Source organism: Neovison vison, chromosome X (genome assembly GCF_020171115.1).
Source record: "Neovison vison isolate M4711 chromosome X, ASM_NN_V1, whole genome shotgun sequence".
Taxonomy (NCBI): Eukaryota; Metazoa; Chordata; class Mammalia; order Carnivora; family Mustelidae; genus Neogale; species Neogale vison.
Genome location: NC_058105.1, coordinates 41,342,959 through 41,362,590, shown reverse-complemented (window position 1 = coordinate 41,362,590; position 19,632 = coordinate 41,342,959). Strand labels below are relative to the sequence as shown.

Here is a 19,632-nt window from a genome sequence, read left to right as displayed (position 1 = left end):
GGCTCACCTCCTTCTGTAATTCCCCCTCTTGAGAAGTATGGGTAGATCCTGTGACTTGTTTCTAATCAATAGACTTCAGCAAACATGATGGTAATCATTCTTGTGATTATATTAGGTTGTATAATTTTATGTTAAATTAGATGCAGAACCAGGTACGGAATTTTAAGTTCCATGACTCCCATTACATAACCATTTCAAATTCATTAATTAACTCACCTATTCATCCAGGCACATTTACAGACAGTTTTTATTTGCAATGAGGTAGGTACAGTGTATCTTAGTGATTAAGAGCATGGATTCTGAAGTCAAAGTACCTGGATTAACGTTCTGTGCACCACATGCTCTCTAGATATGCTGGTAAATGTCCATTAACCTCTAAAGCCTTACCTCTGAAATGGGAATACTCATAATACCCACTTAATAAGAGTTCATGGATCAACGGAGATGGTGTATACAGAGATCCTGACAGAGCATATGGCACATGATTAGAAACACTTTTGGCTTCTACAATCTTTGTCATTATTATGAATAATACTACTGTTCTTAGGCAAAAATGAATTGGTTACGGGACTCTCTTCCATGAAATAACTATCTAATTATTAAATGAGATAATGTGTCAAGTGTTAAGAACAGGTTTAGATACTATTAGATCTATAATTAGTATCTATCTTCATTATAATAGTAGTAATAACAGGCTTTTTATTATTGGTTATCATCCTTTTCCTCTTATTTCTACAGATCTGTGAAATAGAAAATATAATCCAAGGAATTTTTTTCTCCTTTGCATTTTGTTTGGAAAATAGTAAATTAGCATTTCCTGATATATGTGCAATATAGAAAATAGACAAATGAAAGAAATTACGGTTTTGATGTAATGTCTGTACTTTATTTGCATTTGTTTCTTTTTCCAAACACGTGAAATGAGAAGACAGAATAAGAAATATTTCATTATAAAACATATAATTGAATATATATCTTTATTTAAATAAAGACATATTTACACTGACCTGATAATCCTCTTTAAATTATATAGTAATACTTTGAAAGCTTTGAAAAGATTAGTTCTGTAATACAAATGATACTACTTTTGTTAATGATTGCAAGATCCACTATTTTGTTCTACTACTAGAGAGACTGGAAAACAATGACTTAGATAAGATGGAGTTCATTTTGTCACTGAGTTAAAGTGTTTGCAAGGAGCTGGCCCCATTATTCAGGGGTTCAGGATGTTCCATCCCTAGTGAGTTGCATTCTTTTTCTAAGTAATTTGGTCCAGAATGACTATTTGAATTTTGTCATGGTCAGCTCCTAAGGGGAAAGCAAGAGAAAGAGGGAACGTGAAAAAAGCCTTAGTTGACTCTTTACTGCATTTGGAGGTACCTTCTCTAGAACCTTTACAAATATTTCTGCATACATTCTTTGGCAAGAAATTTTGTCATATGACAGTAGCTTATATAGTAAGGGAATCTTGGAAAAGTAATATTTTAAGAGTTTACACTGCATCCTGAATGCAACTCGGGTTCTGCAAATGAGGATGAATGCAAACAATAGACTTAGCATGAGAAACTAAAAGTTTCTGTCCCAGTCATTATAACTATGATACATGGTTGTAAAAATTTTTTTTACAAACAAAGGAAATTTATAAAAGTTTGAAAGGGAAAACTTGTGACAGAGAGAATGCTATGGGGTTCACCAAACTCTATTTCATTTTTTTTTCAATTTATTTATTTTCAGAAAAACATTAATCATTATTTTTTCACCACACCCAGTGCTCCATGCAAGCCGTGCCCTCCATAATACCCACCACCTGGTACCCCAACCTCCCACCCCCCCGCCACTTCAAACCCCTCAGATTGTTTTTCAGAGTCCATAGTCTCTCATGGTTCACCGCTCCTTCCAATTTACCCAAATTCCCTACTCCTCTCTAACGCTTCTTGTCCTCCATGCTATTTGTTATGCTCCACAAATAAGTGAAACCATATGATAATTGACTCTCTCTGCTTGACTTACTTCACTCAGCATAATCTCTTCCAGTCCCGTCCATGTTGCTACAAAAGTTGGGTATTCATCCTTTCTGATGGAGACATAATACTCCATAGTGTATATGGACCACATCTTCCTTATCCATTCATCCGTTGAAGGGCATCTTGGTTCTTGCCATAGTTTGGCGACTGTGGCCATTGCTGCTATAAACATTGGGGTACAGATGGCCCTTCTTTTCACGACATCTGTGTCTTTGGGGTAAATACCCAGGAGTGCAATTGCAGGGTCATAGGGAAGCTCTATTTTTAATTTCTTGAGGAATCTCCACACTGATCTCCGAAGAGGCTGCACCAACTCTGTTTCATTTTCCTCCTGGGTCACAGTGAGACTTCTTTCCCTGGCCTCTATGGCTGTTTTATCTAGTTGACTGTGACCAGCAGTGATGTTTGCTAGCCCTACCCCTAAAACCTGCCACAAGATTCTCCAGCCTCCCTCTTCATAAGATTGTTAGTCAGCTGCAAAAAATGCGGTGGAGGACTTCAAGGCTAAAGAAGATGGTACAGTCATAGATGGAAGAAGTTTGAATCTTTTAATGACTGCTAGGAAGAGTGATCCCTCCCATTCTAGACACTCAATGACCTACATTGTACTTTGACATCAGGAAAACAAACTTCTGTGACTAAGCCTCTGAGATTTAGGGGTTGTTTATAGTACAGAACATTACATACTTTAATTATTAGAGCCCTCAGTAATACGCCAGTCTAGAGATGATCTTCATTAATTTATTGGTACTTATTGTTCCAATATTAAAGCTTATATAAAAGTGGATTTTTATAATATGTATATTCTATGCTATATGATACAGAGGCCAAATAAAACACTTCATCCTTAAATATCTTTATTCCCAAAATTATCACTAATTATATAGAAAATGGCTTTCTAAGTTAAACCAGAAATCTAAATTTAAATTCAACACAGGAGAATTTTAATGAACAAAATTTACAAAATACATTTCAGACATACAAATAAAGACATGTAAATTTTGAAAATTTAGTTATCCCCACATTGAATAGCCTGAGTGAAAAATACCAACAAAATATAAGAAGGAATTTCCAATTATTGATGGAGGTATGTAAAATGGGTACTTTCCTGCCAAACCAGGGATTTTTCTGACTTTAGTCAAAAGTAGCCATGTTTGTGAAGAATTCTCTGAAACTTTCCCAAAGCACTTAGCAGAAGAACTGAATAAAAGGAAAGACTTGCCATGTTCTAGAAACTGAAAAAAAATTTGTAAAGAAACCATTCTCTCTAAAATATGTACTATTTTAGTGCATTCCCAGTCACAATCTAAATGAGCTATCTTAACGGAGGTTTATCAGCTGGGTTGTAAAATTTACCTGTAAGGTGCCAGCAAAAGCAAGGTAAAAAATATGTTAGGAATATTTTAAACTAGTCTTTTGTTTTTTTAACAAAGTGGTTGCTAACCTCTTTTTATCAAAATATCACACACCCTCAGACTTGAATGGAAATTAAATGGACACTTGCCATTTTACTTTAAACTTTTTGGGAAAATAAACGATTTCTACCCTTTCGTACTTCAGCAGTTTAATTTGGCAATTCTCCCTTCTCTAATTCAGGGAGGTGCCTTCTGTCATTCCTATCACAGGGAGGGGGCGGAGCATTCTTTGAGAAGCTTGGAAGTAAGCTGTGCCTGGCCAGTCTTGGGGGAGGAGCTGCATTTCACCAGTCTGCAGCTGACAAGAAGCTTCAAGGTAATGGCTGTCTTGAAAGCTAGTTATTTTCTAGGGACTTCTCAGGACCCTGGAGTAAAGATGAGGAAAATAGGGAGGGTGGTCTTAGAGTGGTGGGGAGGGTATATGCTTTTGAGAGAACTGCTGGTGTTTTGAAGGAATTGATCCTTTGGAAATTTTTCTCTCCCAATGCTTTAAAAGTCCACAGTAAGAGAAGAGGTGATCAGATTACAGTCTCTATATTAAGGCTTCTGTGCTGCATAGCCGTTCATGCTAATTTACTGACTTGATATTCCATGTTTATATTGTTAATTTATTGACTTGATATTCCATGTTTATATTGTTAGACATTCTGTTATTCTTCGATTTTTTAGGTATTTATTGATCTACACACAAAACATGATACATAAAAATATTTGACAGCTTGGAAGAAAATACTTTAAATAGATTGCCATATAGAAAGATTATGTATTTGTCATCTGCACATGAGTATGGAAAGGGGAACATGTATGTAGATGAGTGAAGCCATTTGCACATACCCATGCGTGTATATATCTGTGAGTAGAAGAAAATTTGGGAGAAAATAAAAGATGTTAGCATTTCTGGGTGGCCAGGTTACTATTTTAATGTTATTTTTCAGTCTGTTTCAGCATTTTTAGAGTAGATTTCCCATGATAATTTTTATAATCATGAAAGAAAAATAAAGCTGAAACAACATACCCATTTTGTTTCAAACACATAAGAATTCATAGACACATGCAGACATGCAAACATACCTTGTTTTTTGCTGATAGGGGAAATTTTCCTAGACCTAATCAGAAGCCATGTAACCTGGCTGCTGTGTCTGTTACAGTCCTGCATGTGTCCTCCTTGCAACTCATTCTTCCAGACCACAGATATGGCTATGGTCAACAGGGCTGTGGTCTGACAGAGAGGAAGAGTGGTTTGTTTCTATAAGCACTTCTTAAAATGATTATCCAGCTTGATTTAATCATACAACAGAATACTGTGTATCTGGGGAATAGAAACATGAACTTCTACATCTAGTGATTTGAAATGTCTGAGAAATAGGATGACGTGAGCAAAGCAAATTATAACATAGTATTTATCATAGGAGCTCTCTTAAAATTAAATATGTAGGTTAATGACAGGTATGTATGCTACTACTGGACTGGCAACAAGGCTGAGAAAAACATGTCTGTCACAGTATTAATGGGATTACCTGTGTGGTTGGAGAAACAGGCTCTCTATTTAAAATACTGTTAGGATGTTATTATTATATTTATTCATTTACTTGGTTTACATCATCAGGGAAATATATTGACATAAAATGTTGCAAAACTGGGGAAAAGCCTCATTTAAAGTAATTCATACAAAATCATGTGGAAAATACTTTTTTGTGTGGAATGATGTTCAAACTCTTCTCTTGAGATCTAATGATGGTTTGAAGTGATATGCATTTATTTATACACATAAAAAATTCTGGAAAGATAGAAAATATTCCTAGTGAATATTTGTATAGAGCTGTACTTTATTTTGCATATATCTTTTTGTATCATTTCAGTTTTTAATAAGCTTCTGTATGTTTCATAGCCAGAAATATTGTAATTGAAGACATTATAATCTTGTTATAATCCTAAAGAACAAAACCCTTGGGCCTAGAACAAAAAATTATAGAAGCCTGAGACAGTTCCTTGCTGGCTAAATGTCGTTCCCACCCTCTCTAGAGAAGGATATGATAGTGATTGCGGCACTGTCTGTACTTCTTGAGGAGTCTGCAGTTCTGGCTTTGGTCACAAGATGGCACTTGCCAGGTTTCCCGAAATTCTCCAAACAACCATTTTTATGAAGTAGGGAAAGCAATGAAACATATTTTGTATTTCTGAACTATGAGACAGTATATCGAGTGTAATTAAAATTCTGTTGAAAAAGTTATATATTTAAAGAAGGAAGAATCCACATAATGGTCAATGTGAGGATTCAAACAAAACTCTATGGTCTGACTCATAGTAGACACAGGGTAATTGTTACTTCCTTTCCCTCTTCTCCCCACCTCACAGTATTCCTGAGACCAATTATTTCAACATGAACCAAACAGATTAACAGTATCACACAGAGAGAATTTAAAATAATAAGAACAAGAAGAAAAAGAAACATATCTAAATTACAGATGAGATTTTATCTTAGCGTAGAGTCCCCCTGCCCTAGGTATAATATAAGGGGCACCAAAGTCCCATGGTATGTAATAACATAGAGTCCCTGACACACCACTTCAGCCTCATTAACCTCTGAAATATGTACACAAATTTACTCCTTAATATTCATGTGCAATAACAAGGGCATGTTCTTGAATTTGGGATATTATAAAACCATTTCTCCACTTCTCATTCCCCCAACTTACATTATGTTGCATTTTTCTCCTCGCCAAACATTGTTCTTTCTTTTACCTCATCTTTGTTTGCAGCTGCTCACTTCTACTTTGGCAAAATAATTTTATTTGCTGATACTTTTCTTCTTTTCCTTTTCCATATTCTAGTATCCTCCATATTGTCCCATTCAAGCAACGCGTTCACGCATCCTTGGGAAATTCAGCTGGAGAAGAACAGGCCACACAAGCTGTGTACCTTTGTAGTTCTAGGACAAAAGAGGCTTTGGTCAGAGTATAGGTTTTGGTAGAAATTGCCTTATAGTGTCAAGAATAGCCAAACACCTCAAGTTCTGCTAGTAACCTTTTGGCACACACTAAATCATAATGGATGCCGAGTATGTCCTGTGCAATTGGAAAGACCAGTTATGGCCAGCAAAAGTTTTATCTAGATCTGAGATGTCATCAAACAGCAAGAGAAAAAAGACATTTTCCCTAGAAGTTCAAATACTCTCACTGGATGAAAAAATTAAAGTGGAAAGCACAGAAACAAAGATTCTAAATAAATCTCAGATTGAAGCCCTTGCCTCCTCACTAGAAGCACAGTCAGAAGTCAGTTCTCCACCTAGAGAGGAAACAGCCTATGAAAGGTCACTAAAAGTGGCACTGGATATTCTGAATGAAAAAACAGATTTGAGCCAAGCAAGCAGTTCAGATGAAGAATCAACCTCTACTCTGTCTCAAAATGATCCACAAAATCTTTCTGATTCACCCTCTCGTAAAAAGTATCGGAGGCATGAAGGAGATGGAGACTTATCAAAGTGTCTTGAGGAAAGTGAAAAAGCAACATCCCTGTCAGTAGCTAATTTAGAGAATAATGATTCCCTGTGTGATGATAAATCACGGGTGCATGCAACCATTGATACTCTTGCAAGTGAAATGGAAACAAAGTCATCAGAAAACTCCAGCTGGTATGAAACTTTTCCTTCACTTTCAGAAGATGAGGATGAAAAAGAAAGCAAGAAAAAGATTGATATCTTGGCAGTTATGCCTCTGTATTCCACAATCAAAGAAGAAGACATATGTGTTAAAGATGAAAAGTTCACTCCAACTTGGTCATCAGACACCTTCATTGTTCCCAAAGCTGTGAAAGAGGAGGCACAGGATATTTGCCCAGAGACCCTGGCTGTTTCCTCTGAATGCTCTACCTTCTCAGAGAATACTGAAGATCCAGGAGAGGGTCCCTCAAATCCGTGCTCAAGTACCAGCCAGAATCAACCTGTTGAATCAGAAGCAGGTGCCGCGGCATCCCCCAGGCATTGTTCATGGGAATGTCAGGTTTCACTTAGTGCCTCTAACCGTGTCCTGGATTATTCACTCCTTCTTAGCAATAATGAAGGAAATCTTCAGAGACTGGATTTTGAAGAACTTGGGGAAGAACTTCAAGCTTCTGATAAGTCAGCACAGCTAAATCCTATTGATGCTTCCATATTAGATGACAATGAGGAAGATGAAGAACTTCCACGCTTTGTTTTTAATTATGAACCTCGTTCATTTGAAACAGGAATGATAGTCTGGTTTAAATATCAAAAATACCCATTTTGGCCAGCAGTGGTGAAAAGCATCCGGCGAAAAGAGAGAAAAGCAAGTGTACTTTTTGTTGAGGCAAGCATGAATCCTGAAAAGAGAGGCATTAGGGTGCCTTTTAGAAGATTAAAGAAATTTGATTGTAAAGAGAAACAAGCACTAGTGGATAAAGCCAGGGAGGAATACAGTGAAAGTATTGACTGGTGCATCTCGCTGATTTGTGACTACAGAGTTAGACTAGGTTGTGGTTCTTTTGCAGGTTCTTTTCTTGAATATTATGCTGCTGATATTAGTTATCCACTTAGAAAAGTAATCAAACAGGACACCTTTAGGAACTTATTTCCAAAGTTGCATAATGAGAATTCTGCAGAACAGATGGTTGTCACTTCCCAGACCAAGAAAATGTCCTTCCAGAAAATTCTTCCTGACCGAATGAAGGCTGCTCGGGACCGAGCCAACAAGAACCTAGTGGACTTCATTGTGAATGCAAAGGGAACAGAGAACCATCTTCTAGCCATTTTAAAAGGCACGAAAGGGTCCAGGTGGTTGAAGTCATTTTTGAATGCAAATAGATTCACTCCCTGTATTGAAACATACTTTGAAGATGAAGATCAGTTGGATGAGGTTGTGAAATACTTACAAGAAATCTACAAACAAATAGATGAAAAAATGCTGACTCTGATAAGAGATGATAAAATTAAATTTATCCTGGAAGTTCTTCTGCCAGAAGCAATCATTTGTTCAATTTCTGCTGTTGATGGATTAGATTATAAGGCAGCTGAAGCAAAGTATCTAAAGGGACCATCTCTAGGATATAGGGAAAGAGAATTATTTGATGCAAAAATCTTATTTGAAAAGAGACGGAAACCATTAACAAATGAAGCTCATTAAATCTCTTGAGAGTCCAAACCATAACAGGAAACTTTCATAGATACTAGCTTTAAAAAGTCGCTGAACAGTTCTAACATATATTTTCCAGAAACGGGAGAGTTTGGATACTGTGTTCACTTTTTTTTTTTTTTGCCATCTTTAAGATTTGCAAGTATTACTACATCTTTGTTTCTTTTTCTTATGCTTCTTCAAAGTCAGTTTTATTAACATATATCAGCAGTTCTACTTTCCCATACATTTTTAGAATGCATAATTCCTAAATTATTTTTACGGGAAAGTACTGTTTTGTTTTTTGACATTTTTTGTGTCTCTGCTGTATGGTTAAATACAGTGTGCACAATCAGTTTAATATTAAAATTGCACTGGTATTAGATATTAAGGGAGATAATTAGAAAATAGTCTAAAGGACATCACTTATATATTTTTTGCTTAATTTTTATAAAATATTAGGTTTTCTCTTAAGATAGTTGAATTATTTTTCCTGCCATGCCTATTTATTTTTGGAAAAAAATAACTCTGAGACATGGAACCAAAGATAGAGAGATGCTTTGCTATATATTATAACTAACTGCAATTGCCTTTGCAAAAAAAAAACATTCTAATTCAAAAATAAAGTAAATAGATTAACTGCATGCAGTCTATATGTGTGTGAATAACATCTCAGCATGCAGAAAATAATTTTGGCAGCCTTTAACAGGATTGCTCATTTTATGTTTCCCTGAAATTCCATTTATGAGAGTGTCTGTTATTCAGTAGCTGAATGGTTTCTTAAAACAGGCTTTTGGCTGTCTTCATTAGTAACAGTGACAGTATCTTAATATAGCCTTCTGACCACATGTGGAAGGCAGCTAGAGTCATTGTATTCACGGTCTGACTACTCTAGATGAATGAGAGTCCAGGCCTATTGCTTAAGAGCCATCTAGTTTGATATAAACTATAGAAAATCCAAGCACTTTGTTCTGAGTCTTGTATCTCTGAATACATAGTCATTTGTTTCAAACCAAACAATCTTTATCATCTGGTTTATTTGTAAAATAGTTCACATTGGTTCCAACAATATAAATGCCAACTGGTGAGTCATTCCAGGCTACTAGAAAGAGTAGATGGACCAGAATCTGTGAATTTGGAAATGGGTTACAGATAAGGCCTCCATTTGGCCAAAGTTGACAATTATCTGAATCTGTTTTAAAATAAACAATTAAAAGTTAATGTTTGAAGCCAATGAAGTGTTTATTCTAACTTGAAACAAGACTTCAGTGAGAATGTTAGGGGAGCTACTTTATTTTAAAATTTTGACATAAATATAAATGCTAAAGACTTAACATGAAACTGTCTGCATTTTTACTTAGTGAGACAAGTGTCACTCTTGGGTTTTTGTTATGTGTACACATGGCTGCAAGTTTATGTAAAATTTGCAAATTTGATGTTTTGATTTGCAATAAAGCTATTATATCTTTCACCTTGGATGGTCACTTTGTCATATTTCAGATTGTACAGCTACATAAGTGGTGTTTCTGTGAAAAGAAACATACAGACACACACATATATATATTATAATTTGTTTGAAATTTTTGCCTGTTGTAGTCATAATTTTAACACTTGTTATATGTTATCATTCTAAATAAATATTCATTATCATGATTGATTTTGTATTTAAAAGATGTATACATCTTATACATCAAAGATGGCTTTGTATAAGCCATCTTTGTATAAGCCAAATTGTATAAGCTTCAGATTCCACAGAACCTTATTTGGACCCTGCCTGACAAAGACGTAGTCTCCTTGGGTGTACAGCCTATACCAATTCACATAGCTTCCTCATGATCCTGAGACATATTTGACAACAGAAATCACTACATTATATGCAGATCTTATACCCTGGGAAAACACTGTATTTACTCTATAAAATTGTGTTCCTTTCATTCCAATCTGTTACCCACCTTCAGTTTTCTGAGTAGAGCCAACCCTATCACTTGGTTCTAATATTTTCTTTACTACCCCATTCATTCATTCATACAAATCTAAGTCAGAAGAGCAGAAATGTGTGGTTCAAAGCCCAGCTCTGAACATTTAATGTGACCCAAATGAGAGGGTCAGATTTAGGGTGAGTCAGATGACAATCTAATTTCTTAAATGGGTAGGAAGCATTACATCACAGTAGAAATATTTATTAATCTTATTGATCACATGAATTTGAAAACCAGAACCCTACACTTCCCCATATTTGGGAGTTCCTGGATATATAGTTTGGGGTAAAGGAAGAGTACACAATTCCTCCTGGGATTTCATATTATGACATTTATTGAAGTGAGGAAGATGTTCCTCAGACGTACATCTATATTCTTTTTGGGGTTTTTGAAGATTTTATTGGAGAGAGAGCACAATTGAGGGGGGGAAGGAGAGAAGCAGGCTCTCCACTGAGCAGGGACCCCCTGACAAGGGACTTGATCCCAGGACCCTGAGATCATGACCAGAGCTGAAGGCAGCCACTTAACTGACTGAGCCACCCAGGTGCCCTATCTCTAATCTATTTTCCCTGGAAGGGCAGAGAAGAGATTACTATAATGACTCTGTGGGTGAAGCGATGCACATTTATTTCATTTTATTTTTTAGATTTCTCATTTATTTAGATGGAGAGCATGAGCAGTGGGTAGGGCAGAGGAAGGTAGGGAATCTCAAGCAGACTCCACGCTCAGCATGGAGACCAACATGGGGCTCTATCTCACAACCCTGAGACCATGACCTGAGCTGAAATCAAGATGCTTAACTGACTGAGCCACCCAGGCACCCTGGAGAAACACATTTTTTTAGAAGGTCAGTGTTGGCTCTCCTCTGCCAACCAAGATTAGAAGTAAACTATGTTGCAATAAAGATGATAAGATTCTGGAATGACAGTACCCAGGTGGTGGCACAAAGCTTTAGGGACAAGTTGGGCATCATTACCGTAATGGAAAACAAGGTCAGAGTGGAGTGAGGCTATTTTGACAGTCAGAAATCTGTGGCAATGCCTTGCAGATAGTATTCCAAAGCTAAATGTATGGACAGCTGTCTGCGGTATTATGTCCTTTGTGCAAAAAGAAAAACACAAGAGTTGGCAAGCCAAAGTCTGATGTTAGCAGCTGTGGTGGAATATCATGATCCCCCACCAAGTTATCAGATATACAGTGCAAGTTGTCCCACTACTGAGGACATATGACTTAGCATATCTGCTAGTGCTAACAGTATCTATGTGGATAAGGATGTACTCTCTAGTCTTCTAAGCCATAATACGGGAGCTCCAACACAGAATTTTGAGGTTCTGAACAAAAATCATACACCCTATATCAGTAAATTACTTGTTATAGATTTTAAAAATCTCATTGTATGCTATTAAAGGCTTGGTAACTATAGGGCACCTAGCTAAGAGACAACATATACAGGAGCTTCCCACCATAAACTGTATCAAACAGTTTGATAGAGTTTGGCAGGTTTAAGAGCAGTCCACCCTATGATGGAAATACTACATTCAGGATCCAACCCGAGAAGGCACAAATAAATCAGAAGATTTAATAAACCAAGATGTTATTGACTACAGTTGCAATGATGTCCCTCATAAGTTATAAGGTGATCTATGGCCAGCCAATGGAAGAGGAAATTATCAAGCATAGTGTACAGATATGTCAGCACATTAAATATTGATGATAGTTGTAAATGAACTGCCACCATATTTCAGCTTCAGTTGGAATAGCCCCAAAGAATAATGTTGAAAGGAAAAATGCTCCAGTTGGCAGAGCTGTGAGCATTACACAAGATCTTCCACTTTTAATGGAAGGAGTAGTATCTTGAGGTCATGTCCTGAACTGTGAAGAATGATTTGTTATGTCAAGGCCTTGGAAGGAGAAGAGTTGGAAATTGAAGATAAGAAAGTTTAAATAAAAGGCATGTAGATGGACTGTGGGAATGGAAACAAAGCTTATGCATCTCTATGCCTTGTATTAATGGTCATCCAAGCAACTGACTGTACAGAAGACACTGACCCAAGTGGTTCTGATGGCTCATGCTGTGGATGTGAAACAGCTTGTGTCCTCAATCATCGTAGTTTTGGCACAGGGTATGATGAATTTTCATGATGGCAGGGATGGAGACTGAGTGTAAGCTCAGTAACACTGGATCTGACTCCAAGGGTAATTAAGTTACTGTCACTGCTGAATGTATAATTCCCCAAAAGAAACCTCTGATTCTGGGCCCTCAATTCTGCACCTTCCTTCAAAGATATCATTTAGTGAGCTACCTCATTCCATGTTAAATACACTGCACTCATTCTATCTTAGAATAGGTCATGGCAGTTAATTGTCCTCATAAAAATGCATACCAACTTTGGACCCATAGGATCACCTCCACTTGCCTGTAGTGGTGTGAAATTTCATAACACATCTTTGTTTGACTTTTCCACCTTCTTTGTTTCACCACTTATTTTCCTCACTCTGACTCACTAGAACCATTTGCCAAATGAACTATTCATGCAGAAACTTATATCGCACTCTCTTTTAAGGGAACTCAGACTAAGATAACCAGCAGTAATTATGTATATTTTATAAAATATAAGTAGGTGCTATGTCAAAAGGTGTTAAAGATTTTAAGCTTATTCATAAATGAAAGCTATTAAAAGTAAGTGTTCCAGGGGAGCCTGGGAAAATGGCAGAGTAAGAGGACCCTAAGCTCACCTTATCCCATGGATACAACTAGTTAACACTCACATCAGTATAAACAACTTAGAAAATTACCTGAAGACTGACAGAACAAACTCCACAACTAAAAGGAGAGAAGAGGCCACATCAAAGAGTGTAAGAAGCGTAGAGACTCATGGGGAGCTAAATAGACAATAGCCCTCTGTGATGGGAGAGGGTCAGGCACAGAGAAGGGGATAAACAGACTGTCACACCAGGGGGCACACACAGGGAAGAAAAATCTCCATAAAATTTGGCTTTGAAAGGGAAAGGGACCAAATTTTCATAACTTCTTAAAACCAACAGAATTTAAAACCGGGAATTTTAAAAATCAGCAGACTTGGCTCTGCCAGAGTCTAGAGGACTAGAGGAAGCTGAGAGCTTCTTAAAGAGACAGCAGGACAAATAAACCACAGAGATACAGCCTAGAAACAACTGTTTGAAAAGCACCTGGGACACACAGGAGGAAGAGTAGTTTACTCATTCCAGAGTGTATCTGAGAGGGGTAGAGATCACAGGAAGGCCTCTCTAGGAAAAAAAAAGTAGCTGGCAGGCACCATTTCCCACCCCTGCCTCCCAGCATAAACACATGACTACAGCTGGGAACCCACACAGTATTGGAATTCACTATCAAATTTACTAAAAATATGCCCCACCCACCCTCAGCTTCCACTGATTTGCCCTTCCTAGTCCTGCTTACCTCAGTTCCACCACTGTGAGTCCCCTCCTCCAAAAGACCAGTACAAACCTTGCCAACACTATGTCTCCTGACCCATGCATTTTGCAGGGCCATGGTTCCACTGGCAGCAGCGGGGGCAACAGAAGCTAGTCCCGCAAAAGACCAATAGGCAACTTGTTGAAATTGTTTGCACGAAGCACATGGTCTATGCAGAACTGCCCATGCCAACCCTGGTCCTGAGAGCCACAGTAGCAAATATTTCATAAGTAGACCAGCAGGCACCATGCTAAAACCAAGTGCCCCATTCTGGCCCAGTCCCAGCAGCAGCAGCACGAACCCTTCAATACACTCTCAGTTGCAGCCCATCCAAAGCTATACCATAAGACTGACAATGTGTAAGCAGCTCCAACAGGGACCAGCACTACTCCAAAGTGACTCATGCCCAGGGAAGAAGAAAAGATAACTACACACATCAGTCCCACTGTAGCGCCAGTAGTGGGAAGGAGTTAGAAAACTGGTCTGAATGCAGGTCCCACGCACCAATGAAAACTTCTCAGGAAATGACACAGGGAAAGTGCTCTGCAGTTTGGTACTATTGCATCTTTGGCAAAAGCCTAGCCTGACTCAACTCAAACTCAAGATGACCCCAGACTGGTCCACTTACATGACAGGAACAAAATACTGCTCACATAGGCAAAGAGAGTCACTACAACTGACTAAACTGAAAGAAAAAATAACCAAGGCACAACCGTAAGGTACACAAAACACACATAGAAGACACTGGTGTACTGTCAAGTTCTAGTGGACAGGAGACACTGCACTGCAGGCCACTACAAGACCTCATCTTCATAAGGCAATTACTTTCAAGAGCAAAAGACATAGCTGACTTTCCTAATACAGAGAAACAGACAAATAGATTTAGACAAAAGAGACAGAGGAATATGTCCCAAATGAAAGAACAGGACAAAACCACAGAAAGAGACATACATGAAATGGAGATAAGTATTATTCCTGACAGTGAATTTAAAGTACTGATCATAAAGTTACTCACTGAACTTGAGAAAAGAGTGGAAGACTTTAGTGAGACCCTTACCAAAGTAACAGAACATATAAACAAGAAGCAGTCAGAGATGAACACAATAAATGAAGTAAAAAATATAATAGATGGAATAAATAACAGGCGATAGAAAGCAGAGAAATAAATTAGCAACCTGGAGGACAGAATAATAGAAAGTAATCAAGCTGAGCTAGTGAGAAAAAATTATGCAAAATGAGACTAGATTTAAGGAACTCAACAAATCTATCAATTGTAATAACATTTGCATTGCAGGTTTTCCAGAAGAATAAGGGGGGGGCAGAAAATTTACTTGAAGAAGTAATAACTGAAAACTTCCATAATCTGGGGTAAGAAATAGATACCCAGATCCAGGAGACAGAGCTCTCCCAACAAAATCAACCCAAGGAAGGCCACAGCAAGGCACATAGTAATTAAAATGTAATGATAAAGAATTTTAAAAGCAGCAAGAAAAGAGAAGTTATGTACAAAGGAAGCCCCGTAGACTACTGGTGGATTGTTCAGCTGAAATTTTGCAGGCCAGAAGAAAGTGGCATGATATATTCAATGTGCTGAAAGAAAAAAATCTGCAGCAAAGAATACTCTATCCAGCAAGACTACCATTCAGAATAGAAGGAGAGATAAAAGAATTCCCAGGCAAACAACAGTTAAAGGAAATCACAACCACAAACCAGCTCTAAAGAAATGTTAAAGGGGATTCCTGAAGGGGAAAGGGAAAACCATAAGAAAGCCTAAGAAAAGTAGGAAGGAGAAAAGCACTAAAAATGAGTATATCTGTAAATATTAGTCGTGTCTCCCAAAATAAAAGGATGTAAAGTATGGCAACATATACCGAAAGCACGGAAGAAAAGGAATAAAGAATATTCAGGGGATCCTGAGTGGCTCCATCAGTTAAGCATCTGACTCTTGATTTTGGCTCAGGTCACAGTCTCAGGGTTGTGAGGCAGAAACCCATATCAGGCTCCACAATGAGCATGGAGCCTGATTAAGAGTCTTTCTCTCCATCTCCCTTTGCCTCTCCCCTCCCCCATTTCCTCTCTTCTCTTAAAAAAATAATAGAATGGGTTCAAACTTATGCGACCATCAACTTAATTTAGACTGGTATATTTAGAAGATTTATATACAAACCTAATGGTAACCACAAATCAAAAACCAGTAATAGATATACAAAACAAGGAGAAAGGAAACTAAGTATATCACTAAAGCAAGCCAGCAAACTGTGAGAGAAAAGAGCAAGAGAAGAAAGGATCAAAGAAGAACTACAAAAACAACCACAAAAAAATCAACAAAATGGCAAAAAATATATGTAACTATAATTATTGGAATGTAAATAGACTAAGCACACCAATCAAAAAATATAGGGTGATGGAATGGATTAAAAAAAAGGATCATGTACATACAGCCTACAAGAGACACAATCTGGAGGTGCCTGGGTGGCTCAGTGGGTTGGGTCCTCTACCTTCAGCTTGGGTCCTGGTCTCAGGGTCCTGGGATCGAGCACTGCATTTGGTTCTCTGCTCAGTGGGGAGCCTGCTTTCCCCGCCTCCTCCGCCTGCCTCTCTGCCTACTTGTGAGCTCTGTCTGTCAAATAAATAAATAACTTGTTTAAAAAGAGACACAATCTTCAAGTGCAGATTGAAGTGAAGGATAGAGAAACGTTTCTCATCTGAATGTTTGTCAAAAGAAAACTGGGGTAACAATACTTAAATGAACTACTTTAAAACAAAGACTGTAACAAGTGACAAAGAAGGTCACTGCATAGTAATAAAGGGAACAATCCAACAAAAAGATATAACAACTGTAAATACTTATGCACCCTATGTGGGAGCACCCAAATATATAAAACTTTTAATATTGAATATTAAGGAGCTAATCTGGAGGAGATTATGCTGACTGAAATAAGTCAAGCAAAGAAAGAAAGTCAGCTATCATATGGTTTCACGCACCTTCCACAAGGAGCTTAAGGAATAACATGGAAGACATAAGAAAGAAAGGAAAAGTGAATTGGAGTAAATCAGAGTGGGAGACAAAGCATGAGAGACTGGACTCTGAGAAACAAACTGAGGGTTTTGGAGGGGAGTGGGGTGAGGGGATGGGTGATCTTGGTGGTGGGTATTAAGGAGGGCACATATTGCATGGAGCGCTGGGTGTGGTGCATAAACAATGAATCTTGGAACACTGAAAAAATGAAATTAAATTTAAAAAATAAAGAATAAACCCTTTTAAAAAAGGAACTAATCAATAGTAATACAATTGCTATAGGGGACTTTAATACCACACTTACACTGATGGACAGATCATCCAAACAGAAAATCAACAAGGAAACAATGAATTTGAATGACACACTAGACCAGATGGATTTAAGAGATATATTCAGACTACTCCATCTTAAATAGCAGAATATGCATTCTATTGAAGTGAACATGGAGCATTCTCCAGAACACATATATTGGGCCAAAAAAAAATCCTCAACAAATTAAAAAAGATTGAAGTTATACCATGCATTTTTTTTACTTCAACACCATAAAACTAGAAATCAATCACCAAAAAAAATCTGAAAATATACAATTACATAGAGTTTAAATAACATACTACTCAACAATGAATAGATCAGCCAAGAAATCAAAGAAGAAATGAAATATTACATGGAGAGAAACAAAATGAAGCACAATGACCCAAAATGGTTCTAAGTAAAAATGATTCTAAGAGGAAAGTTTATAACAATACACACATACATCAAGAAGCAAGAAAAATCTCAAACAACCTAACCTTACACCTAAAGTAGCTAGAAAAAGAATGAAGTCCAAAACCAGCAGAAGGAAGGAAATAAAAAAGATTAGAGCAGAAATAAATTATTTAGAAACTGAAAAAATAATAAAAACTGATCAATGAAACCAGGAGCTGATGTTTAAAAAGATCAACAAAACTGATAAACCTCTAACTGCAATCATTAAAGAAAAGAGAGAGGACTCAAATACACAAAATCAGAAAAGAAAAAGGAAAAATAACAACTGGCACCACAGAGATACAAAAGATTGTAAGAGAATACTATGAAAAATTATATCCCAACAAATTTAACAACCTAGAAGAAATGAATAAATTCCTAAAAATATATAACCTACCAAAACGAAAGGAGGAAGAAATAGAAAATTTGAGCAGACCAATTACCAGCAAAGTAGTTGAATCAGTAATCAACAAACTCTAAACAAGCAAAAGTCCAGGACCACACAGTTTCATGGGTAAGTTGTACCAAACATTTAAAGAAGAGTTAATACCTAGTCTCCTCAAATTATTCCAAAAAATAGGACACAAAGGAAAACTTCCAAATACATTCTTTGAGGTCAGCATTACCCTGATACCAAAAACAGATAAAGAAGCTACAAAGAATGAGAACTACAGACCAATATCTCTGATGAACATAGATGTAGAAATCCTCAACAAAATATTGGCAAACTGAATCTAATAATACATTTAAAAAATAATTCACCATGGTCAAATAGGATTTATTCCAAGATGCAAGGGCAGTTCAATATTCACAAATCAAGCACCATGATACATCATATAAATAAAAGGATAAAAACCCTATGAGCACTCCAACTGATGCAAAAAAAAAAAAAAAAAAACATTTGACAAAGTGCAACATCCATCCATGGTAAAACCCTCAACAAAGTAGGTCTAGAGGCAACATACCTCAACATAATAAAGGCTTTTTATGAAAAACCTATAGGTAACATCATACTCAATGGTGAAAACTGAGAGGTTTGTTCTTAAGTTCAGGAACAAGACCACTCTCACCACTTTTATTCAACATAGTGCTGTAATTCCTAGCCACAGGAATCAGACCAAAAAAAAAAAAAAAAAGAAATAAAAGGCATTCAGATTGGTAAGGAAGAAGTATAAAGTTCACTATTTGCAGATGACATACTATATATAGCAAACCCTAAAGACGCCACCAAAATCTACTGGATTTAATCAATGAATTCAGTAAATAAATATACAGAAATCTATTGCATTCCCGTATGTTACTAATGAAGCATCAAAAAGAGAAATTAAGAAAACAATCCCCTTTACAATAACAGCAAAAATAGTAATATATCTAAGAAGGGCACCTGGGTGGCTCAGTCATTAAGTGTCTGCCTTAGGCTCAGGTCATGATCCCAGTGTTCTAGAATTGAGCCCCATATCAGGCTCCCTGCTTGTTGGGAGGCCTGCTTCTCCCTTTCCAACTCCCTTGTGCTTGTGTTCTCTCTCTCTCTCTCTATCTCTCTCTCTCTATCATAAATAAATAAAATCTAAATCTATATATATATAAATAAAATCTAAATATATATATATCTAAATCTATATATATAGATATATATATAGATATATATTTATTTATATATATAAATATATATATAAAATATATATAATATATATTATTTATATATATATATGAATAAACTTAACTAAAGAGGTGAAAGACCTGTACTCTGAAAACTATAATACATTGATAAAAGAAATTGAAGATGACACATGGAGCACTGGGTGTTATATAAAAACGATGAATTGTGGAATGCTACATCAAAAACTAATGATGGGGGCACCTGGGTGGC

At 36.8% G+C, this 19,632-nt stretch overlaps 1 protein-coding gene across 5 annotated transcripts in view; it reads left to right on the top strand.

The window, feature by feature from the left end:
- PWWP3B (PWWP domain containing 3B) overlaps nt 1-10,036 on the top strand; it is a 31,185-nt gene extending 21,149 nt beyond the window's left edge. For all 5 annotated transcript variants that reach the window (XM_044235249.1, XM_044235250.1, XM_044235246.1 and 2 more), the window contains 2 exons: nt 3,621-3,755; nt 6,271-10,036. In XM_044235249.1, coding sequence (XP_044091184.1) covers nt 6,487-8,577 — 2,091 coding nt within the window. In that variant the 5' untranslated portion in view covers nt 3,621-3,755; nt 6,271-6,486 and the 3' untranslated portion in view covers nt 8,578-10,036. The remainder of the gene's footprint in view (nt 1-3,620; nt 3,756-6,270) is intronic.
- The last annotated feature ends 9,596 nt before the right edge of the window (nt 10,037-19,632 follow it).